Here is a 25,279-nt window from a genome sequence, read left to right as displayed (position 1 = left end):
CTATAGTAGTAGAAAATTACATTAATTTACATTCAATTAGATACAGCATTTGGAGAAATACAGTAACGAAACAATTATTATCAACTACATCTATTTTGCTTATATTTCCAAATTCATCGTTTCGGAGGGATCGTTGTTTCTGACTCGTCTTAATAATCATCATAATGTCTCTAAGGCCACACCACGAGCTGTGTAAGCAATACTGAGCATTATCAATATTATTATCATTAAAATAATTATCAAGCGATTGTAGATGTGCGCAAAAAAGGGAAAATACCCGAGTGCATTGTATAGGTATTACCTACACTATTGCCCATAATACCAGAGACCGTAGAAGCGTATCGAAAAAGACCGGTCCTCAAAACAAAATCGTCTAAAAATATTGGAACTGGAACGCTTACCTACCCGGCGCCAATATTTGTTCGACGAATATTATAATAAATATTATTACTATAAGAATTATTTTTTGGGGGAACGGAGCGGCCGAGCGGACTAAGGCGTCGGCTGCGACGCAGACGACCCGAGTTCCATACCTTGGCCGCGGGCGGCATTTTTCTTCGGGCAAGTCACGGTGTCCGGAGAACAAGTGCCGCCATCCCCCCCCCCCCCGGGGGCACGGCAGAAACCTACGGGTGCCCCATTAGAAATTCTGCCAAAACACAACACACACGTGTACCAACCTACCCAATTTAAAAACCTACAGTGCCCTCCCCCACACCCGATGGCCTATGTTGCCGCGGGTTATCCAATAAAAAAAAAAAAAAAAAGAATTATTTTACCATAATATGTGTGCCCAACAAATAATATTATGTACGCGTGGTGCGTACCTGTATGCATCATTATTATACGCCTGTGTGCGTGTGTGTGTGTGCGTATGTGTGCCTGTGTGCGTGTGTGTGTGTTAGCGTGTGTGTGTGCGTGTGTGCCTGTGTGTGCGTGTGTGTGCGTGTGTGTGCGTGTGTGTGCACGTGTGTGCGCGTGTGTGTGCGCACGTGTGTGTGTGTAGGCGTGCGCGCGTGTATTGGCCGCGGTGTTTTGTTTATTTAAGCGTACCTGTACACGCGACCGACTCCTCGACACACGCGATCGCCGAGGCCGCGGCGGATTGATCGGCCCGCACGTTTCCGTATAATATCGCATTTGGCCGACGAGTACCGGTCGATTTGGTTTGCACACGCGGTCTCGTATGACGACGACCGAGCCGGCGGCCCATACGTCTTATACGTCGATTCACGATAATAATATCATTATAATAATATAACACCCTCGTCGCACCGGTCTTCGAAATCCATTCTCCAAAGTCGGACCGAGTCGCTTACAGAAAAAAAAAAATTTAAAAAGACAAACGTCGTCGTCGTCGTCGTAACACTCAGTCCGAGTTCGCGTCACAGTCACGAGCATCTCACACGCGTGGCGTTTACCTAGGTACATTATCATAATATAATAGTATTATACACTTACGATTCGCACACAACCTTTAAATCACACTGCGTATACGTGAGTATAATATAAATTATAACACAACGTACATAATATTATATAATCTTATATGATTTTTTGAAAACTCCGTTGGTGCAACTAAGAGCCCCCATCTCCCCCCCCCCCCCCCCAAACATACATTTGAACCCTTCGGCAAATTGTTTTACTGTTTCAAAGACTTTATGGGCAGCTGTTCGTATAAAATATAATATTAATTATTCTACTATTCAGTATAACAATTTGTCAATATAAACATAGCTAGTGGCTAAGTTATATGGGTATGGGTATGTTATATTATAACATAAATGAACAAATTTGCCGTAATATATACACGAGTACACGACATACCGATTGAGTGAGATGTATCAAATCCAATTAGCAGTGAGAACATTTAAAATAAATTTGCAACGGCGGAGCAAAATTATATGGCGCAACAATAAATTATCGTTCTACCACTAAATTATTTTATTATACAAATAAAATTATTATTTATTTATTAATTGATTACGGTTTGTTCTGGTCAATTTTTATTTGATATTGTCTTTGTGTAACAGATCATTAATTGTATTCATAAAAATTAGGAATAACCAATTTTTACTCTAGTTGCGCCTATGGTTGGCGTCATTCGTTAGTGTATGTAGTACGTTAATTTTAAAAAATAACTTACCTTGTTGCCTACTCTAGAGTACCTATATAATATGTCTGTATATTTTAATTAGTTAATATATTGTTTGATGGTTTGATATTATTTTGTGTTGGGTTATTACTTATTACTTATTTTTTTCATTTCACTATCGTGCAATTCAGATTATTCGGGTGTCATAATATTAATCGCGATTAAATCCCACTGTGCATTATATAGGAAGTATTTTATGAATTTAAGCTGCATTAATACATTAGTGGTTATAAAAATAATTATTATTCGTGCACATTTTAATGAAAATTAATTCTGAGATCCTACGGTCGTATGGTATTAATCGAACTGACTGACCAGTGCACCTCTGAACTCTGATAGAGGTATGAGTTGTGTGTTTCATAATTTTATCATGACTTTTAAAATGAGCTTGTGTAATAAATCCAAAAAAAATTATGCAACTTGGTTCATTTTCCAATGATTTTTTGCTATCTTATCGTCATCAAAAGTGTACTGTGTAGTACAAAACTATGAATTTCTTTATGTTTAAAAAATAATAATTTGAATAAGTAATTCCAAATTGGAATTAGAAACGTAATATAAAAAGTGTTATCAAGTTATTTATTTATTTAAAAAAGTCATCGTAAAAGACATAGATAATAATTAAAAATTAATAAACGTAATGAATTTTGTCCATTTAGTTATTTTGTTTAACAATTTTACCGGAAACCAACATTTTTATGTTTCTTAGCTCTTGAATTATTACCTACGACCTACCACCTAGAACTAATGTATGATACCCAGTGTTTAATGTTAATAAATTTAATTATGCAAATGCATTGTCATTTATCAACAAATTCGGTAAAGTAAAATATTATACGTGTCTTATGGCTTATAGCTTATATACAGAGTGATTGCTAACCAAGCATGCTCACCCTCATTTTTTCCTTTAATAATGAAATAATTCAAATTCTTATATTTGGAATTTTTAAATATACTCAAAGACAATTTTTAAAATTTTTCAATTTTTTGTTCTACTTAAAGAGTAACGTTACAATAATCTTCTGTTTTTCAAATAAGAATCGCCTTTTTTTCATTGTAAATTATTAAGTTGATAATTGTTTTAATAATTTTGATGTACCTAATTGAAAATTCGAACGAATAGTTTCTCAGTTATTAAAATGTTTATTCTAACTTTAAAGTTCAAAGGATAAAAACTAAAAGTCCTTAAAAATGGTTTTATAAAATATAAAACCGTTAAACCTAATATTGGATCTAGTTAATAAATACTATTACACTTAGACCATTTACACAAATTATTAATATTAATCAGTAATCACCAACACTTATTATTATTAGGCCCCCAAACCCATTACCATGAACCTATTATCTTTAGTAGTTAGTACTCAAAGTCAAATACTTAACTCAAAAACTTCTCGTGTCAGCGTACATACGTCAACATTTTTCGATAAATTATCCGATAAATAATTTACAGTCGAAATGGGAGCTCTCATTGGAAAATCAAAAGTTTGTGTCACCCCTACTCCTTAAATAGAACAAAAAAAGTTAAGAATTTAAAAATTGGATTTTGAGTATATTGAAAAAATTCCAAAAATCAGAATTTGAATAATTTCATTATTGAAAAAAAAACGGAGATGAGTATGCTTGCTGCTTGGTGAACCACCCTGTTTGTTTATATTTAACGGTATATTTGTAGGTAGGTCGTAGGTTATATTTTCAGATATTTTATGTGAAAATAGGTACCTACCTGATTAGTTTAATTTACATTTATGTAAGACAAAGTTGGTAATTTATTATTTATATCAATTACTTTACCTACAAAATAATTTTATTCCAAATATTAACTATCTTATTTATCAAAACCTAAGTTAACCTTCATTTCTAATTATTAGTACTGATATAGACTGCCTAGATCATAATTTTGGAAATCATATATTTTTATTTATGATATGTTTGATTATTTTAGTTTACTTAACCTAGTAATATACTATTTAAAATATAAACTTTTAAAAATAAAAACGTAAAAGATCTAAGATTTCAACGAATATAACAAATAAAATCTATTCATTTAATACTCTTAGATAACACAAATATTTAAGTATAAAAATTGATTGAAAAACTACGATTTTTAATATTTGGTGTAAAAATTATTTTATTTGTAATATTTTAATGCAACACAATAGTTATCATTGTTTTTTTTTATTGACAATCAAACCAGAAACAAGACATAAATAGTATTTTAATATTAGGAAAAAAATACATATAGGTAATATTATGTGTATTTTAATAAAACTAGCATTTTACATTTCAAAATATCTCGCTCAATAAAGTTGTTAATGTTTCATATTTTATTTCTTATTTTAGTATTTTACTCTACACAATAATAAAAAAAAAAATATGAAGAAGCTAAACATTTTTATAACAGATTTCATGACAAACTCCAATCCATCACAATCTTCTTAAAAATATTTACAAATCCCGGGAACTTATCGTATAAGTTTAAAGAAATCATGGTGTCGAAATATTTTTCTAGTATTATAATGTGTAATTATATTAATAATAATAATAAATAATCATAATAAATTTATTAATGCTATGAATACTATAAAAGTTTTAAATTTAAAATGTACAATCTAATATCAAAGCTTATATGCTATACTAGGTATTGAGTATATTGACTTTTTATGTCTTTCATAAACTGTAAAATGGAGTCAAATGCTATAGTGATTAAGAAACCGAAATTGTTATTTCCATAATTATATTATATTCTGTAGCGTTGTGTTGGAGTTAAGCCATTGCCAGGTTTGAAATTAATAAAAACAAAAATCTTCTTTAAGAGAATGCTCTATTCGATGTTATTATGTTTTTTGGAATATGAATTAAAAATATGTTCATTAATAGTTATAATACTTACCTAGTTACCTACCATATAATTTTATACTGCCATCAATACAAAAATAGTATTATTGTTTGTTAGTTAAATGGTATTCATTAAAATCGGGTCTTATTAAAGCAAACCAATAATTATTCTATACAAAAAATTATCATACTCTAGTAGTATTCGAATCTATAATTACTATATAACGGGGTTACTATATAGAGTAACATATAGGTTACCCACCTAAAATATACGAATTACAGATATATTTATACACATGATTCACTATATCATATACATTTATTTGTATTATAATTGCTACTTTTAATAGCCTTGTCATCTAGACAACTGGTCTACGATCGTCGACATCAAATTACAATAAGTGTATATTTTTATTTTTTTATTTTTATTGAGAATAAAGGCTTCAACAGCTAGGTCATATAAGCCTGTGGTTGTGGTTACATTATTATTAATGGACAGATAATTGAGTTATAAATTAAGATTACATATAGTTATGGGATAAGTGGTTTTTACCGAATTATATATTTACATTATATTTGTTAGTTATGTGTTTTATCTTAATATTACATTTTTGTGTCGATGCCGATGGATTTGAAGAAGTTATATGGATCAAGTGCGTGTTGTGTTCTCCTAGTGCTCCCTCCATCAATGATGGTTGGTTGAAGATGTTTCTCGCGTTGACATATAGCGGGCAGTCTAGGACTACATGTAATAAGTGCTTTGCACTAATATAATATTATAATGGTTATATATGTATACACGATATACGATATACCTAATTTGTTTAATAGACATTTTGGATAAGCTCTAGAATAAAAATGTATCCAAATTTAATGTTGTTGACAAAGATTATTTGACTTGTTGGTTATTGACTTGAGACGCCTTAGAAGAAAAATTAATTTTATAACCTATTGTCAATAAACCAGCTAACCGTATTCAGTATAAACTGTGTGCTTTGGACGTTTTCATTGAATATTTAAAACAGTAAACGTTAATTTGAACAATGAAAAAATATTGAATTAGGTACATTATCTTTTTCTTTCTTTTTCTCTCTCTCTCTCTCTCTACATCTACCTCTGTCAAAGAATGAAGACCGTTTTAGTATTAAAAATCGATTTATACTTTTGTTTCAATTTGTAACAAAAATTAAGTTTTAAATACTTATAGTTAGTTGTATGTCTTATACAAAATTAAAGTACACATTTTTATAATAATACGTATAATTCGACATATCGTATATTCATAAATGAAACATAAGTAATAAAAGTAATATATGTAATATAAGTACGTGACCGAGATAAATACTTTACTTGTCTAATTTTCCCCTGTCTTGACCTTATCTAAAAAAGAAAGCCGAATTAAATAAATGTAACCATGGTGTCAGACATTAGTAGAATTATTAATAAATTACTACCTGATCCCGTGCACGCCGTTGCCCGTTAAAAATACCAACTCTATATGATTTAAACTTTGTTCAGTTCGTAATTTATTATTCGGTGTGTGGGGTTCAAAACTTAAAATTTCCATCGATTATCTTGAATCTAAAAATACTTGTGCAAGTACCTACCACCTTAAAATGCGAAGGTACCCTGATAATTGCAAGCCTCGAGCTATCAATATTTGGGCTCTACGTTTATCAGTCAGGAAACGTTCGATTAGGTATTATAGCCAACCCGCACGGCGTTGCCCATGAGACATGCTTTATGATTTGTACTTATGCAAGAAGCATATTTTCAGGTATAGGTTCCTATAAGAAATCAATCTGCGGTGGATCCATTTTCGAGGTGCGTACGTATCTAATTACTAATGTTTTATTTACACGCGTTGAGTGCTATACGGTGTTTATGATATGCATGTGTAGGTTCCCGGGACAACGGTCGAAAAATTAGCATTAGGAATACCATTTTTATTAAGTTATATGGTTTTGACCAAATACAGGTTCAGTAAAGGTTCAAGTATGGGCTGTACAGGGCTGAAATTGAAAGAAAATTTTAGGAAAATCTTTCATACAAACCTTGTCTTGACCATTACGAACACAAAAAAAAAAGGTGGGCAAGTGGGTGTCGCTCTGCTGTACAGAAGGTTACAAGTCACTGTAATGGATGGTGTTAAATTTGAATTCAACGATATAATATGATTGAATAAGAAAAACGATTCTGAGCGAAAACGGTCAGTCAGCCAGCTATGATATTACTAAGTATATTTGATGTTATTATTGTGAATAAAGTAATTTATATGGAACCTTGTTTTAAATGTTCAATCCTTAGCTATAAAAGTTGAACATTTTTAAATTTTTAACTACAAAATAATTATTAAATTTTAAATTTGATAAATTTTGTCGAAATTTGAACATTAAATACTTATAAAAAAATTGTGCCTATGCATTTTTAATATTTTTCAATTGCTGTTGTAACAATAAATCAGGAGCTTTGCATTGAATTTTAACGCTTTTTTACCCAACAAATATTATTGATATTTATCACTAAAAAAAATTGAAAACTGACAATGTCCGTAAACAGTTTAAAAAGAGTCAAATTTTAAAAATTTTAAGGTGTATAGAAAATGCTAATATAAACATTCAGTGAAATTTTCAAGTATCTACAGTCATTCGTTTTTTAATTACAACAGAGTAAGAAAATCGTTATACATGAGAAATCGAGTGAATATCAAATTTTGTAAAAATATGAACTTCAAACAGTCATAAAAATTTAATTTTACTTTCTTGTAAAATTTTTTTTTTTGATAAAGGTAGATAAACTTATGAGGAATATTTTTTTTACATTTTAAAATCTTAGATTTAAAAAAAATTTGCATGAATTTTATTTATTATTCTAACTCAAATAATTGGTATTTTTTCGTGATTTTTACGTGTTGTGTCAGCATTTGAACTATAAAATGCTTACAAAAAAAAATTGTGGATTTTTAATATTTTTCAAGCGTCATTGTAACATTATACTAAGAGACTTGTATTAAATTTTCAAGCTTTTTTATCCAACAAATAAAATTGTATTGACATTCATAGAAAAAAAATGTCCTTAAACAGTTCAAACCAAATCAAAATATTTTGAAAATGTTATCGTGTATAGACTATGCGAATATAAACAACCAGTGAACATTTTATGTTTTAGAGTTACATCAAAAACCAATATCGATTTTGTTAAAAACCTATTTAGCGTGAAAATTCCCGGTTTTCCCTAATATGTTAATTTTCCCTAATTTTGTTTTTCTCGGCGCTTTTGGGATTATGACCTCCCCAATGCACCAACTAGATTCACTTTCCCGCCGAACAAGATACTGAAGTTGAAAATCGAAGCATTATTTTGACTACTTATCGTGTACACAGGCACACACAGAAAAAACACACTTCATTGTAAAATCAATACATTCATCGCTCAGAATCTAAAAATCGGTCAAACCGTTCTTAGGTCTTAAAACTATATATATATATATAGATTGTAATAATAACTATAGCTTTAATACAGTATTTATTACTTATGTTCAAAAGCACAGTGAAGTTATAATTAACAATTCAAGTGAATTTGAAATTATTTTATTTGTTTTCTGTTAGTTTATTAATATGGATATAATATATAAATGTATAAAATAAATCATAATATTAAAAAATTATAAATATGTATAATGATAAATCGGTTGCTCCCTTCGATTTAAAAATATGTCTGTTAACGTTTTTGGCTACTATATAAGATGTCTGCATTATGTTATATACCTACAAGAAGAGATGGATTTAAACGGAAATTGTATAGTTTTCATTCCAAATTCCACGTGTGTAATTTAAATAATAAAATCGTGTTAAATAGTATATATTACAATACAATAGAATGATGGATGTTGTTATTGTTCACTCGCAATACATAGGTACTATCATTATTGTTAATATTTTTTTTTTTTAAATTAGAATGTGAATATATACGAAAGAAGATTAAACAAAAGCTTTTATGAAATATTAAATAGTTAAGACCCGCACACAACAACATCAAATGATTATAATATTAACAAAAATGAAAATGCCAACATAAATGCCTGACTATTTAGGTTTTTTAACTTCATTCACTCTATTACTACTGTAATTTATTTATTTAAAATAACAAAACCATTTATGTCATAATATGTTTTGTTTTTTCTTAATTCAGTGAACATAATATACTAATATTTTATCTTTAATGAGTAGTTAACAAAGTGATAAAAGTACGAACGTCCGATGGTCTTGTTTTTTTAAACTTAAGTGATGCATTATATTAATATAATGTTTTATACGGAAAATCATTAAACTCTTTTTCGTGCGTGCAAATATAACTTATATAACGAATATGACTTTCTGAGTGACCTAACCTAACGAAAAATTAAATCGTTTTTAATCTAGTCTTATTTTATATTATACGGATTATGTGATACACAAATATCTAGCATTATGTGTTAATTAATGATTAAAATTAAATAATTTGTATTAAGATGATTTTCTTAATTAAAAAAATGAATTATCTAAGTTCTAAGTGGTAAAAACAATAAAGCCGGACACCATGTATTAGTACACGGCATGTGATAAAATATTTAAGCCAAAATCAATAAAGTTAATATTCATGCCAACCTTATACCTACACATCACGAAATATATGTTATTATTATACCGAAAATCGGTTAAAATAATTCATGACGGTGTATGACATGCGTTCATAAATATATATAAATACATACATAAATATATACATACATGTATATTGTATATATTTTCACGCTTAGTGTCGAAAATTAACATAGCTATAGCTAGATACAAATAATTTTAAAATATATCGGTTTACCCCTCAATAATTTACATAAACGGCGGTGTAATATATAAGTTTCCAGACAAAATATTTGAATCTACCAGTTGCAATTACCGATGACATAACTCATCATAAGCCAATATGCAACTCTCAAAACGTAGTTTTTCAGGAAACAAAAAAACAATTTTTCGCACTTAAGTAGTCGGTAGAGTAAAAATAATAGTTTTTTAATAAATAAAAAGCTGGTGTATTATTATATTTTATACGAGAAAACTATTGAACAGAAAAAAAAATATGAATTAAAGGGCGAAATACGAATAGCAGTAAGTAGGTAGGTACTGCCAAATACTTTTTGATATCATTGGCATTTTATGTGCTCATAAATACCGGTTTGACGAGAAGGAGGGGGGGGGGAGGGAAGGACAAAAGTGTAGCACTTTGAAAATGGAAGATTGAATATCACAGTAATTACTAATTAACATTTAACATGATAATAATTACAATTTAAATTTTTTTTTAGTGAAGTTATTACTTATTAGAAAATATAATTTCTTATTAAGTTACCAATAACGTAGTATAAACACTAAATCTACTCCGCGGAGTTCGGAACCAATGTTAAATTTAAACCATATATAATATACTAAATATATCATATTTTGAGGTACCAATACTGAAACTTTAGTTCAATAAATATAATGTTATCGTAATATAAAATATTAAAATGTCAACATAATATTATGGTGTGATTTTTTACAATATCGTTACATAGTTAAAGTGAAATGCAATCCAAATAGATACATACTTACTTAAAATCACAAAATAAATACATACTTACCAACACAATATATTTTAAACAAGTTTTATACCTATAAAATACATTAAAATTATAGTTATTTTTGTAAGACATTGTACGAAAGTTCAAGAATAGTGGTAATACCACTAATACCAGTCGAAACTTTTGGAGTTATACTGGTAATTTTCGAAAAAAAAAAGTCTTATTATTAATACCTACTTAAAACATAGTCACAATCGATTTCCTTCATTCTCCGCTACACATTAAATATTAATAAATTATAATACATTATATATTCGCTTGTTTTTAAGCCATAGCATGCGTATTGCGTGCCATGCAAACGTGATATGGTAGTATGGTATATAATATAATTATGGGTATACATTATTTCGAGAGAGTGTCGAAACTTCTAAGAATTTATTTGTTCATCAAACATATTATGACGGACACGAAAAAAAAAACTAAAAAAAAATACACATCATTGTAAAATCAATACATTCATATAGCACCACTCGGAAACGAAAACACACATCATTGTAAAAATATACATTGCCCAATCATCGCTTCACTTAGAATATAATATGATTGTCATCGTATAATATTGGTATCTATATAGATAGAAAAAAGATAGTGTTTCAACTGATCGATGGCCATCGTACTCCGCGTCATAATAACGCCACAAAGAGACCATTCGAAAAACGTTAAAAACATGGTAAAATTAATTTAAATATTAGAATAATATATAGACAATAGCCTGTACTTTAAATTCAACGTGTATATACTATTATTAGGTACCTATACCTATATAGTAAAAATTATTTTATTCAAAGACAACGGTCAACGACTGGCCATAAAATATTCCCTTAATCGACGTACCTACCTACGTGGCTATACACGATTTTTATTTTTCGAGTGTAAACTTGTATATACCTACACATAATATTGGTCACGTTTTATTCAAATATTTTTGCAAAAACCTATATACATTGGTTAGTCGTGGAATGATTGATCGATTGACACGGTGTATACGTTTTAGAATAGGAACGTTTCCGCCCAAACGTTTTAAAACTTTCAGATATATCATATTTATATTATTTTTTTTATTGCAGACGTGTAATTTTGGTTAAAATTTTAAATCAAGTTCAAGTCATAAGACGGATAAAATCCACTAGTCTTCGACAAACTACACGTTTGGTATGGAAAAAAAAATTTAAATATCAAAAAGTAATAATAAAAAAAAACTGATAACACTCGTGATAGTAATCTTGTGGTGCGTTTATCAAGCGTACGCATTAAAAAAAAAACACCTATTTTCTAACTCTATTTTTGGAACTAGCTAATGGATGGACATGTTTTTTCTTATTTTCCTCTCTGAAAATTCTATTAACTACTTGGAAAAATCAGCCTTATCGATAAAGGTATACCTAATGGAATACAACTTATATTTTCAAATTAAGCAAATACAACAACAAAACAAGGCGAAATAATTGAATATGTACTTATGCTGTTAACACGCAATGTATTTTTTATTAGAAAACCTTAGTCTTTTTCGGGGGGAAGCTATTGGGGGTGACTAAAAAGTTGAAACAGTTTTTTTTAATGTAATAATTGTTGTTTTCATATTTGAATAATAATAATAATAATAATAATAATACCTACATCCCTACAATATAATATAGTAATATAGTCCATCACAAGACACGTGCATTTCGTTTCTCCATAATACCTATCTATATTGCATTTGCGTCGAAACTAAAAATAAAAAAATCGTTTCTCGGAGAAAAAAAAATGTTACCACCGTACAATATTGTTTGATAGTAAGTTCTTCTACCCACATATAATATTATCACGTATATATTATTTATTCTGTTTGTTAAAAAAATCGATATTTATAATGGTTTCATTCTAGTAAGAATGGTATCTATAGGTAACACACGCACGCCGTATTGTACCTATAGATACTATCTGACTAAGTAATCTCGTACAGAAAGGTACGTTTTACAAGTTTAAAACGTAAAATACTTTCGAATTAAAGAAACTGTTACTATTATTATACTAGATATTATTGTTGGCTGTCGGCGTAGCGCGTTCGAGTAGGTAAATGCGAACAACGTTCTGGGGAACAAAACTTCTGTCGCTCCGCAGCAGAAAATATTACCCGTTTAATTTCACGTCTTGTTTTTATGCACATTTAGATACTCATCGTCACATTGGCTAGATATTTCAGGCTAACACACAAGTTAGGTAGTTTTTACTAGTGTGTGTGTGTGTGTGTGTGTGTGTGTGTGTGTGTGTAGATGTATTTTGGTCTTTTTCATTTAATTTCTTTACCACGCTCGAATATAATATTACTATAGCATAATATGTATACAAATATATGACATAGGTACTTAACTATAGTTGAAACTATTTATATGTATATTTATAATTCATGTATTTGCAAAAAAACAATGTTTTAACAATGCATCACTCGATTTCTTTCTTTTTAAAAATGTCCATTTAATCATAAACGTAATATACATAAAAACAAAAAAAAATAGAAGGTATTCACTTGGATTTTACATTGTTTTCAACAATCAACAAAACGTTAAAAACAAATATTTTAAATTTATGTTTTAAACATGTACAAAACAAATTGTTTAAAACATTGTGTTCTAAACATAACAACCCTTCACTATGGATAACTAAATGACTGAAATTGCAAAATATTAAATAGGTCTACCTACCTAGGTGGCTATATGTATACTAAATGGTGACACAGGTCACAGCTTCTGCGAATGTTTTAATTCTGAGCTGGGTATGAGTATCTGATATACCTTGGTTGACGGCACCTTAAAAGACGCTTTTTTTTGGTTTGAAGTACTTTGAACTGTTAGAAAGAGGTTAATTAATCAGTCAAAACTATAGAATATAAAACAGAAATATATACATTAAAAATGTAAAAATGTAATGGTGATTAATATGAATATTCGCGTGTGCGTTCAATTTGAATAGAGTTATGTTTAATAAAATATAATAACTATCGTAAACAAATTTTATACCTAATAAAATTATTACTTTTTCACGCAAAATCTTTGAGCATTTAATTGTATGTTTTGATTTGCATTAAGAACGTGGAAAATACACCTTTAATTTATTTATTACTTACGAACTTAATAAATGAAAAATACAATTAAAAATATTTATAGGTACCTAGTTAGGTATAATAAATGGGTAGGCATAGTACATGAAATAATGAATATTATACGTGTAGGAAAAACGGTTTCATAAAATATGTATATAAAATAAACTATTATGTAGGAAGATGGCAAAAATGTATTACCTGTTTAAATAGTTAATAATTATTAATTACGAGTATTAGGTATCTAAATGTATGATAATAAAAAATACAAAAATGTATTTGGTCCCATGTTTGTAGTCACCTATAGGTACTTACAAGTACTTTATTGGGGTGGATTGTATATTTTATAGTGATATGGCCATATAGGTACCAGCTACTACCAATGGTAGCACCTATAGTTTCTGTAAACCTAAATCATCAACTATCAATTTGCTTAAAATCAAAATATAGCTATCTATTGTTGATTAAACTTAATTGTTATTTGTTATTAATAGTTATTAGTTATTAGCTTATAATTGAAATGTTATGAGCGGTCTTTGTACCGCATGATTAATAATTTGTTGATATCAATAATTCGTTTTAATTAATTAACCACAAACGATTCAAAATGTAATATTATACCTATATATTTATATCTTATCCACGTATGCAAAATTGTACAACTTAATTAATATAGTTGCTTAGTAAAAAAATTACCTATTTTAAAATCAATATAAAATATGTATATACTTATATCTTTAAATTTTAATAATATGGTAATAACCATCCACAGCCTGTAAATAAATAATACCCACAACCCACTTCAAGGATACTACCTACTTTTTTTAGGCCTTCAGTATAATAAATTATGCATTTAATAAATTTGTTATAGAATCATGAGAAAATTCACAAATAATTTAGTTTGATTAAAACGTATTATATTATAATATAATAATAATCAATATATTGTATAGGTACACTAATTATTGTGAAAAACATGGTCGAACAAAATTATAGATTAGGTATATGTAAGTAGGTAACTGGTAATATAGTAGTATAGACTGGTGCATAGGCGCAATTTTGATAACTGATTTGGGGGGGGGGGCTAAATTTATATAATCAATACAGACCCACAGGGGCTCCGCCCCCGCACCTCCTCACCACTTATTATCATTTTTACGGTAATAATATATTACAAAAACATTTAGTTTGGTACTCAACAGTAAAAATAAAATACTTGATCAAGGCTGGACATTAACGAGTTAAAAAGTTAATTTAATTTTAACTTTTTAACTTAACTAGTTATTTTTGGCTTTTCACTAACTTAACTGTTAACTTAATAAATTTCTTTCTTAATTAACATGAAATTAACGAGTTAATTTTTCATTTTAAGAAGTAAGTTAAGTTAATTTATTTTGTTTTTAAGTTTATAATATTTCACTATTTCAGTCTATTTCATTTTCATGTCAAGAAATATGTATCGTAAATTGTTTAAAGTTAAAAATTAAATCATTCGAATCTAACTTATATGGAAATAATGTATGAAGTATTTACACTATATCCTATAATTTAGTTTTGGGTTGGAAAAAAATTAAGTACGCTAGCGTATAAAAAAATAACCTTTTTTTTAACTTAATAAAAAGTTAACAAAAATTGTGTATTAACATTTAACTTAACTGAGTTAACCTATAGTTAAATTAACTTTTAACTTTTAACTTTTTGTTATTGGTGCTTATTAACTTAACTTAACTGAGTTTAAAAAAATCATTAACTTGCCAAGCCTTGGAAATACAATAATATACACCTCAAGTACTCAACAACTCAATGCTAATTAATTATTTATTTGTAATTAAAAATAAAATAACATAGTTACGCAGTGTTAAATCTTATAATTTTAAATGGTGATTAGATATACCTATAGCGAATTAGAACAATTCTGTACTTGAGCTGTTATACAACACGATTATAAAGAACTTATATAAGTTCTTTATAATCGTGTATACAACAATGTAACATATTATATGCATATCATTAAAACTAACATTAGGTAATAACAACAATTGATTATATATTTTAAAAATTGATATTAATTATTACTTATTACTTATCACGTATTAGACAACGTAGGTACACTGATTATCAAGTTGGCTAAAAAATCCCATATTTAATTTTATAATTTTTTTATTAGTTTGATTAAAGAATGAATATATTGGAAAACTTAGGGGGCTTAAATAAAACTAGAGGGGGCTAAGCCCCCCCCCCCTAGACCCCCTCAAATTGCGCCTATGCTGGTGAGTGGTAGGTATACCATGAATAATTGTTATTTTTTGTTATATGAGTGTTAACATTTTACATACAATTATTTTAGGTGCTGAACGAGGGAATAAATGAGAACAGTTTTCTTCTAGACCAATAAACTATAGATGACTAATACCAAAACGCAAACGCAAATCTACTTACGGTAGACAAATAATCAGCGTGTCTTTGACATACAATTTGAAGTCCAGCCAAATCGTTTCCTATATGTATATTACTATATTCAATTGATGAGATCCTTCCAATCCATGTACAGAGTTTACTGTCATTTATGATATATTTGTTTTCTCTTGGCAATTCCATGTTAGTTTACATTTGTGTTTAACTTTTAATACTGCAATTGGAATGGACAAGTGTCAAAGTATAATCGCTATTTTAAAATTTGGGAGTTTTCAAATATATTATGTCAAAAACATTTACAATATCCTTTAACCCTTAACCCTTTTATATAGTTAAATAGCTAGTAAGCAGTATAGTTGCCAGTAGGTATACTAAATCCAATTATATTATTTTGTTCATTGTTGGATATCAAAAGGTTTGGACTTTGGAATTCAATAACTATATTAGAACGTACCTCTACAAATATTATGTTGATTGAATTAAGTTTTGTTTTAATGTTTATGTTTTTTTCAACGATTAAATCCTTCTCCTAATTATTTAAGAGAAGCTATAGTATAAGGGACGGTAAAAATACAAGGACAAAAATCATTGTCAAATCAATTTAGTAACATTATTTTAAATGTAGTCAATAGTTTTCAATCAAAGTTAGCTACATTTAAAATAATAGGTACCTATCAGGCATATAGACTGGCTGTAAACAGTTCTGTCGACTATCATAATACCTAACACCCTATGAACCCTGATAATTTTACTAGTACATATTATTAAGTACCTACCTAAGTACACATTTTCGGAAATGTTAAATACAAATTACTTTTAACAAATAACTGTTTTCATCGTTACAATTTAAAATATCATACCTTGTTTTTTATTTCTGCTTTTAATAGCATTTCTCCGAAGGGTGCTATATCACTGGAGTTTCCTTGCTTTAAATTTTAATATTGTTTCTCTCTGTGCACCTATACATTATTTTTGATTATGCCATATTGTAAATTATATGTTTTTTAAAAAGATTGTGAATGTTATATTTTGGGCAGTAAAAAAAAATTTTAATTAATTTGCTTGTAGGTAGTTAGCATGATTATAACATGGAAAAATATTTCTATAATATGCACCCTAACACGGCTCTTTTAATATGAACGCCTCACACCCACTCCATTAATATATAGCTTACAATTGATTACGTGACCTATTATATTATGCATACCATTTTAGTTTGTAAAAACTAAAAATCAATAGCTACTTAATATTCCTACAAATTAATTTTTCTTACGCAGAGCCGTAGAGGTACCTATAAATTATAATACAAAACAACAAATGAGCCGTAAAAAAATGTAAGGTAGTATGTCGTAGTGATATAGTTGTGTAGCTGTGCAGATAAATTAAAACTATACATTTAAGTATAAATTATCAAGGCTGGGCAAGTTAACAATTTTTTTTAACTTGTTAAGTTAAGTTATTTTAAAATAATAAAACTAAGTTAAATTAAAAGTTGCTCGTATTTTTTTTTGTTAAATCGTTAAGTTAAGAGTTAACTTTTGTTAACTTTTGAAAAAAAAAAGTAACTTAACTAATTGTTAAGTTAAAATTTGGTAATTTGCAAAAATAAAAAATTCCAGACACATAATATGGTTTATTAGATAGTTTTTTTTACACTCAAGAAAATTACTAGGAAAATTTAAAATGATACATCAAAATTAAAAAATTTGCATTATTCTTCGGACGAAAATTAACTTAATTTAGATACCTTTAAAATAAAATTAACTTGAATTTAACACGTTAATCTTGAAAAAAAAGTAACTTATTAAGTTAAAAGTTAATTTGAAAAAAAAAGTAACGAGTTAATTAACTTAACGTTTTAATTTAAAACTTAATTTTAACTTTTAACCCATATATGCCCAGCCTTGTAAATTATAATGTATTCCTACCTAACTATTATAAATTTATATTATGTTAAAATGATTTAGTCACTATAACAATAATAATAACATTTTTAATTGTTATTAATAATAGAATATAACTAATTCAACTATATTAAAATAAACTAAATGAGTGGACATTTAGAAAGGTCATCAAGTATAAAAATCGAGTATTAAAAAAATCGGAAAAGTCATTCGCAGCTGTACCTATATAGTACCTATGTTTCGAATCTACCTATTCATTAAGTACCTACCTACCGAAGTTTATGTATCGAAGTTGGTACATAGTCTTTAATGTGTGTGTTAAATTTGAATTCTATGATGAAGCATTGAAAAAAGATTCAGAGCTGAGAAGTGTCTAAGATGGGTAAATATTTCTAAGAATAGTTTTTAATTCATTTATATTACAATGAGTAATTTATTTTCCCATTACTATAGATACCTACTTAGTACCTATATTAATTATTATAACAATAGGTATAGGTATCTATACATTAATATAGTAGGCAGTATAGGCACCTAAAATTGTTATCAACCTGAAATTCAGTAGGGTGGAAGAATGTAGAACAGTGTAAATAGGTTCTTGGTACACCTAAATAGCTTAAAATTAGTCTAAATATTTTGAATATTGTGTACCAGTACAGGTAACATATAGGTAGGTACGTAAAGCCGTTATGACAAAAAGTTTCAAGTCCCTTCGGGCTTTGATTAATATTTTTTGAATTGCCTACAACATAATAATTAAAATTGTTGTATAAAGAAAATATCTCGGGGGCCTAGGGAATTAAGCCCCACCCATAAAAAAGGTTTTTGAAAAGTCAAGACATCCTAAAAACGAGTGAGAAAAATAATATATCGTTATATTATTCTATAATGTATGAAAATGGTCAGTGTAAAATAACCAAAGCCCACTCACTAATGAAAAAATCAAATACACCTTATTAACATTATATAATTTCAAAATAATACCAACCTACAAGATTTTAATAGGCGTTACCCGTGCATTTTTTTTTTTTATTAATTCAAACGGGCAAAGCCCAGTAACAGTTTTAAATCAAAACATTACAACTAAATAATTTAACAGATGGAAAGAAAAAGTGAACAGAGTGAGATTAATAGATATTAAATACCTATACAAAATAGCGAATAATTAATTGAGATTAATAATAACAGCAATTAACATTAATATGGTTTATAATATTGATAAACAATTCATACGTAATAATTATTTATATACCTAATTATAAAAAGACTCGATAGAGTTAAAATTAAATAAATCGACCTGCGTATCATTAGCTAATCTCATAATTCTATTAATAGGAGCATTTGTTAAGTAATTAGTTCTATGCAATTGCATATAAAAAGTATCAGTAGATCTTGTTGGACATTGAGGGACCTATAAATGAAGATAATTTAGTAATTCACTAGAATTAATCATACCGTTTACCACTTTATATAGGAACTTTAAATCTATTTATTTTGTTGTCTCCGTCTTACACCCGTTACACGTACGATACATACCAAATTTTCATTCGCTAATATCATGTGCTGCTATATTTGATATTAGAGTGAATTGACCTATCATCAAACTTATAGGGTTATACCCCATGATCCCCACCCCCCTCGCGAGAGCGCCAATAGTAGGTACCTACATGATACAATTGACAACCTCTGAAATGGTATCCAAAGGTATATTATAATATTATATCAATTAGGTATTGTATTCGAAAATTGGTTAAGAATTTGTTAAAAACTTACAAATGTGCAGGTACTACACAGATACCTAAATATTTTATTTCAAGTTATTCTGCTGTTTTGCGCCATTCTCTCAACCATCTATGTTTAATATTCAATCTATAGGTACCGATGCTGCAAGAAACTTTTTTATAATTTACAAGTTGGTTTTATTTGTAATGTTATTTCTTATTCAAAACACCTACTGATACCATTACATTTTGAAATATGAAAAAGAAAACCGAACAATGTTTTCATGCAAACCTATGAAAGTTGCAAATAGGAACCTACATTTAAATATTACAATCATGCAAATGTTTTCAGAATGATTACTTTTGGACAACATTTTGCCATATCATTGGCTACTCAACAGCACAAGAATAAAAATCAACAGGAACACCAACAAGATCATCAAAATCAACAAGATACAGCACCAGGCGGAGTTAATATTCTATTGGGAGGGTAATAATAATAAAATATATTTAATTACAAATACATACATGCCTATAGTATTGATTGAATTTACAATATGCACACAACCTCAAACCACTATGCACCTCAGAAGCAGTACATACCATACCAAACCAAACAATTGAGTCGTATTGCTAATGTCCTAAAACATCATTTTTACGGTATATAATATTGTATATAATTAAATACCTATTTTTTAAATAACTAAAACATATTTACATTTTACATTTTAGAGGAAAATGCATTAAAATAATTGGAATTCAACACATGCATTTTAATACCCTATTACTATGAATATAATCATTATATACATTTTTTTTTTTTTAATAATAGGGTTATGATGAGTAGTATGATATTATTTATTTTATGGATGTGTTATTGTTGTCGATGGAAAGATAACAAGTTTGATACAACGACATGTGATGAACAACCACAACCTTTTTGGATTGATGTTAATTCAAACACTTACTATGAAGCACTGCAATGGTCTTTACAACAAGTAATAAACACTAATTCATTATTAATACAAAAAAAAAAAAGAGAAATAATATTTTTTAGCCTCGCCATACAAACAGGCCTATAATATTAATATGTTTGATCAGTTTAGACTCATGGTTTAAAGACATTTTTTACAGCAGTTAGTGTTAATGAAATAATGAATACAACATAGAAAATAGTTTTTGAACGAACACAGTGAAATGAATACATTAATATGTTAACGTTTTATCCATACCACTAAATTAAATTGTCTATAAAAGTACTAAAAACCATAAAACTTTTTAAAACAATTTGTTTTAGGAATGTTGTGAAATACCAGAAACATATTGTTCACCAGAGACCATGCCAGAGACACCACCAAGATACGAAACCGTAATCACACCACCGCCTGGATATGAGGATGTGATGAGAGAAAATTACAAGAAGAAAAAATCTTTATTGGATGTCACAGAAAATAATAGGATGCATACCATTTGACCACAGTTGTTTAAAGCTTTTATGTATCCACATATATACTTGCATTAAATTAATTACACTAGGAATTACAGGGAAGTAGAAAATTAATACAGATCTGTTCGTGTTTTGTACAATTTAATTTGTTTTTTGTAAAAATATATTATACATTTTACTTATAAAGTTATAAATTATAGTTATTAGACGAAATTTGGTATGATGTGTTTTAGTATAAAAAATACCAATAACAATTTGTTTTTTTTTCCAATGTTGTCATATTATCACAATTTTAGAATTCTTCATATTAAATTGTTCGGCATAATATTGTATTAATCAAGCATTAGACGCGCTTCTTTTCCATTGATCATACGTTTCATACCATGTTTCAGAGCAAACTCTCGCTTGATGTATGCAAACAATAAATCAGTGATCAGGAATATCTAGAAAAATATATAAACCATAGTTTTGATAAACATTTTAATATCATAATATATTCATATTTAATTAACAATTATAATCATAAATCATTGATAAAGCATTTCAAAATAATGTGAATCAAATACATTTTTCTTTTGAACCAAATTTAAAATAGAGTAAAATATTTTTAATTCTTACTTGAGTTGTGGCAAAAGCAAGAGTAACTCCAAAATAGAAATTTGCATTTGCTGAACGTGAATAAATCCACAAATGCCACACAGTAGGGGCAAAAACAGTACAACCCACAAAGAAACAAGATACAATGAATGCTTGTTGCATAACTAAAAATTAATAAAAAAAACAATTTAGAAGAATAATTTTTTTTATTTAAGCTAATTAGTAATATTAGATACTAAGTTGACATACAGTAGAACAGATGTCTATGAATTGGAAGAAGACTAAGGTAAAATCCAACATCTCCTATGCTTGGATACGACTTAAAAACTGCTGTTAATGTTAATAAACTGGTGGCTAATAACAATGGGTCACGGCGTAGACGTATACTTAATGGAACCACATATAGAACAGATGCATTTAATTGAAAAGCGCAGACAAATAGTGCATGGAAATGTTCAAACATTTCAGTAAAAAAATACCAAAACAAACCTATATTTGGTTTTAAATCACGTACATTTAATCTGAAAAATAAATTATTACATCAATATTTAAGAAACATAAATTTAGAGTAACGAAAATGTAGTATGTACATAAAACCATAAACAGAATCTAGGAATGTCCATTCATTCATAATGGTATAGCATAGGTACAGAAGCGAGCAGCTAATGGTACCACAAGTTAAAAATGTAACTATGAATGAACCAGTCTTTTTCTTAGAGTCAATCGGTGCACAACTTATCATTAACGGGGCTAGTAGACCAAATGTGTAAAATGTTGGCAATGATGCTAATACTAAGCTCAGACATCCTAATAGTCTATGCCCTACAACAAAAATACATATTCATTATTTTATATTATAAATAGTGTTATTTAGTAGCAGTATTCATAGGTTTTATAAAAATCAAAATAATAATTATTTCAAAATTTTAAAACTTACGTTTTACCATGGAATATAAACATAGTGCTAAAAATAGGTTGTTGAACACTGTTGTTGTTCTTGCAATACAACTAAACACTGTGTATGGATTAAGCATGTAAACTGAACATACATAAAACGGATTTATGACTGAAAAGTCATCTGGTATCAATAATTTATTAAATTCTTTATTATAGACATGTTTTGTTTTTGTTTGCTGTTTAAGCTAAAATAGTTTAAAAATAAAAAAAATATGTAAGTACTACAAGTATTCACAGTACAAATAAAAATATTACACATTTAACATACCAAATTTTCAGTGTAAATTTTAGATGTATAATACAACACAAAAGCAGTTATGAGATCGCACACAATAAATACTAATGATACATAAAAATCTGAAAAGGTTGATGTCAAGTGACTGAAAAATACAAGAGCCAATGGAGTCTCGTGAAATAAATCCCCATCATATGGATTGATATTCTCGTTGTATAAAGATACACCTTCAATAACTAAAAAAAAAATTTAACTAGGTTAATTAAGTTGCAGTAAAAATAATTGTATTAAAGTATTCAGTAGGAATAATATTAGTTTATAATATAGTAAGTGCTCGACTTGAGGGGTGCACAGTGGGAACGGAGTACCCCAACTAATTTTTCAGAAATTTTAGCGTACCCTTTCTATTATTTTTAAGGGGAAAGCACAGGACTCTTCATCATTCTGTATTTTTATCAAAATATGCTAGATACCATCATAATTTGTCTTATGGATTATTTTCATAACCGCATTTCTAAAAATTACTAATATTGTTAATAACTAGTTTTTAGTAAACTATTAATTCATTTACTTTTATCATCCTTATGAGTTTGTTATTATTTATAACTATAATTTATATAATATGTACCTACAGTAATTGCCTATGTCTTGTATTTTTTTTTATTGATTTTTCTATTGATTATTTATAAATATTTTTTTATGTTTTCAAAGGGTTATTAGGGGGTGTGGAGGTATAGCCCCTGCGGCTCAATATAGTTTAACCAGTAATGGGGCTGCTTTTTTTTTAAATAGTAAACAGTCTCTCTACTTTAATTTAACCAAGTCAAACACTGAGTATAGTATAGTAAAATAGAAATTCTTTTATAGGTAGATTTTTATTTTTGGGTGTTATCATAGCATTACAAATAGGTGTATTGCCCAATGCCCATGTGAGTTGTTCTTCAAGTTTTATTGTGAATGAAAAATGGCAATAACCAATTACCTTAAAATACTTATTTTAGCCGGCGCCTTGAAAAAAAAAAGAAGAAATCTAGATATCTATATTAGTTCAATCATACATAATATATGATACTATTATTTTGGAGACAAGAGATTTGGATTATCATAAAATACATACAAAGTTACTGTACATAAGATTTAATAATAGCAATGAGATGGTCAAATAGCAAAGAATTTTTATTGCACGAAATATAATATAAGATGAACTTTGAAAATCAAGTCATTCAAATAATTTAAAAGGTACCTGGCATGCAATATTGATCATTTTATGGTAGGTAGATATTGTGACATGCAATAATAAATAGGTACTTGCAATAATCATTATAATACCGGCGTTGAATAGACATTTTTTAAATGGTCACACCCTAGTTTTATTCTTATAGCTGTAGTGTAGGTACAAAATATAATCATCTAACGAGAACATATAATATACTAATTAGTAATTAGGTACTAATAGATGAACTATTGTAATTATTATGAACAGTGATTTATTCAAACCTCTTTTCCAAGAGTTCAATGGTGTTGACACTTCAACCCGATCTGCAATGGAAGTGCTGAAATCGCTGAAGCTCAGATAGATCCTAATAAGGATTCCAATCGAATACACGAAAAATAGTAATTTTTCCATATATGACCGATTGACGGGTAAACTATTAATCTAAATGCTATGTAAACATATTCAATTTAAAATTTGTTGTGTATGTAGGACGATACATTTTTAAATATTTTGCTTTTAACTTTTAAGTAAAAAAGAAAACCGGATATTCGATTGATACTTGGTTGATACTAGATAACGTAAAATCGTTAAAGTGTACTAAATTAATAATGTTGAGCACGAACTACAACTTACTAATCAATGTACTAATGTAGTAGTAATTCGGGATGTTAAGTGTACAGTCGGTATCCGCCATCCGGTACTAAAAGTTGGTAAGCCGAAAAGTGATAAGCTTGATAAGCGTTTCGGAAGTTCATCCATGTTCGTACCAACTTAGTTACCTGTGTTGTAGTGTTGGCAACACTGATTCTCCAAGCGGGAGTGTCCATGAACTAATAAACCTGAAAATAGAATATTATGTATGACCGGTACAGTTGTAAAGTTAAAATCATGATATAACCACAGAATATATGAAATTTCATATATTCTGTGATATAACTAACAGTTATTAGTTATGTACTTATATCATGGTTAAAATAAACGATGCATTTAGTTACACACATGCAGTGATGTGTTCGTAATTTTTTTCTATACGCTCAGTACGTATGAATCAGAAAAAAA

The 25,279-nt window shown here is 28.3% G+C and overlaps 2 protein-coding genes across 7 annotated transcripts; one reads left to right on the top strand and one right to left on the bottom strand.

The window, feature by feature from the left end:
- Positions 1 to 1,083: 1,083 nt before the first annotated feature.
- On the top strand, positions 1,084 to 21,242 carry LOC132943522 (uncharacterized). Of its 3 annotated transcripts, none has more exons than XM_061012555.1 (4): positions 1,084 to 1,497; positions 20,121 to 20,258; positions 20,601 to 20,766; positions 21,066 to 21,242. In XM_061012555.1, exons 2-4 carry the CDS (start codon positions 20,122 to 20,124, stop codon positions 21,240 to 21,242), a joined length of 480 nt encoding a protein of 159 aa, XP_060868538.1. In that variant the 5' UTR covers positions 1,084 to 1,497; position 20,121. The 3 variants fall into 3 exon arrangements, with proteins under 3 accessions (XP_060868538.1, XP_060868537.1, XP_060868540.1); XM_061012554.1 differs by having other exon boundaries at positions 1,086 to 1,425; XM_061012557.1 differs by lacking the exon at positions 1,084 to 1,497 and adding an exon at positions 10,620 to 11,801.
- Positions 21,243 to 21,339: 97 nt separating this feature from the next.
- Positions 21,340 to 24,929, bottom strand: LOC132943520 (phosphatidylinositol glycan anchor biosynthesis class U protein). 4 transcript variants are annotated; one of them, XM_061012552.1, is made up of 8 exons: positions 24,502 to 24,640; positions 24,317 to 24,414; positions 23,038 to 23,240; positions 22,750 to 22,954; positions 22,403 to 22,634; positions 22,062 to 22,333; positions 21,834 to 21,976; positions 21,340 to 21,658 (listed from the first exon to the last, which is right to left on the bottom strand). In XM_061012552.1, the coding sequence occupies exons 2-8, from the start codon at positions 24,348 to 24,350 to the stop codon at positions 21,548 to 21,550; spliced, it is 1,200 nt and encodes a 399-aa protein (XP_060868535.1). In that variant the 5' UTR covers positions 24,351 to 24,414; positions 24,502 to 24,640; the 3' UTR covers positions 21,340 to 21,547. The 4 variants fall into 4 exon arrangements, with proteins under 4 accessions (XP_060868535.1, XP_060868534.1, XP_060868533.1 ...); XM_061012551.1 differs by lacking the exons at positions 24,317 to 24,414; positions 24,502 to 24,640 and adding an exon at positions 24,854 to 24,929; XM_061012550.1 differs by lacking the exon at positions 24,317 to 24,414 and having other exon boundaries at positions 24,502 to 24,922.
- Between the last annotated feature and the right edge of the window lie 350 nt (positions 24,930 to 25,279).

Source organism: Metopolophium dirhodum, chromosome 4, assembly GCF_019925205.1.
Source record: "Metopolophium dirhodum isolate CAU chromosome 4, ASM1992520v1, whole genome shotgun sequence".
Lineage (NCBI taxonomy): Eukaryota > Metazoa > Arthropoda > Insecta > Hemiptera > Aphididae > Metopolophium > Metopolophium dirhodum.
This window is presented reverse-complemented; position numbering and strand designations above follow the sequence as displayed.

Bases quoted from the DNA above. Each gene is read 5' to 3' on its own strand.
- LOC132943522 (XM_061012555.1), top strand. From the start codon at position 20,122: ATGATTACTTTTGGACAACATTTTGCCATATCATTGGCTACTCAACAG. The intron at 20,259-20,600 runs GTAATAATAATA...TTTTAATAATAG, and splicing joins GTTAATATTCTATTGGGAGG to GGTTATGATGAGTAGTATGA. The intron at 20,767-21,065 runs GTAATAAACACT...AATTTGTTTTAG, and splicing joins TGCAATGGTCTTTACAACAA to GAATGTTGTGAAATACCAGA.
- LOC132943520 (XM_061012550.1), bottom strand. From the start codon at position 24,631: ATGGAAAAATTACTATTTTTCGTGTATTCGATTGGAATCCTTATTAGG. The intron at 22,334-22,402 runs GTACATACTACA...TTTATTTTTCAG, and splicing joins GATTCTGTTTATGGTTTTAT to ATTAAATGTACGTGATTTAA. The intron at 21,977-22,061 runs GTATGTCAACTT...ATTAATTTTTAG, and splicing joins TCATAGACATCTGTTCTACT to TTATGCAACAAGCATTCATT.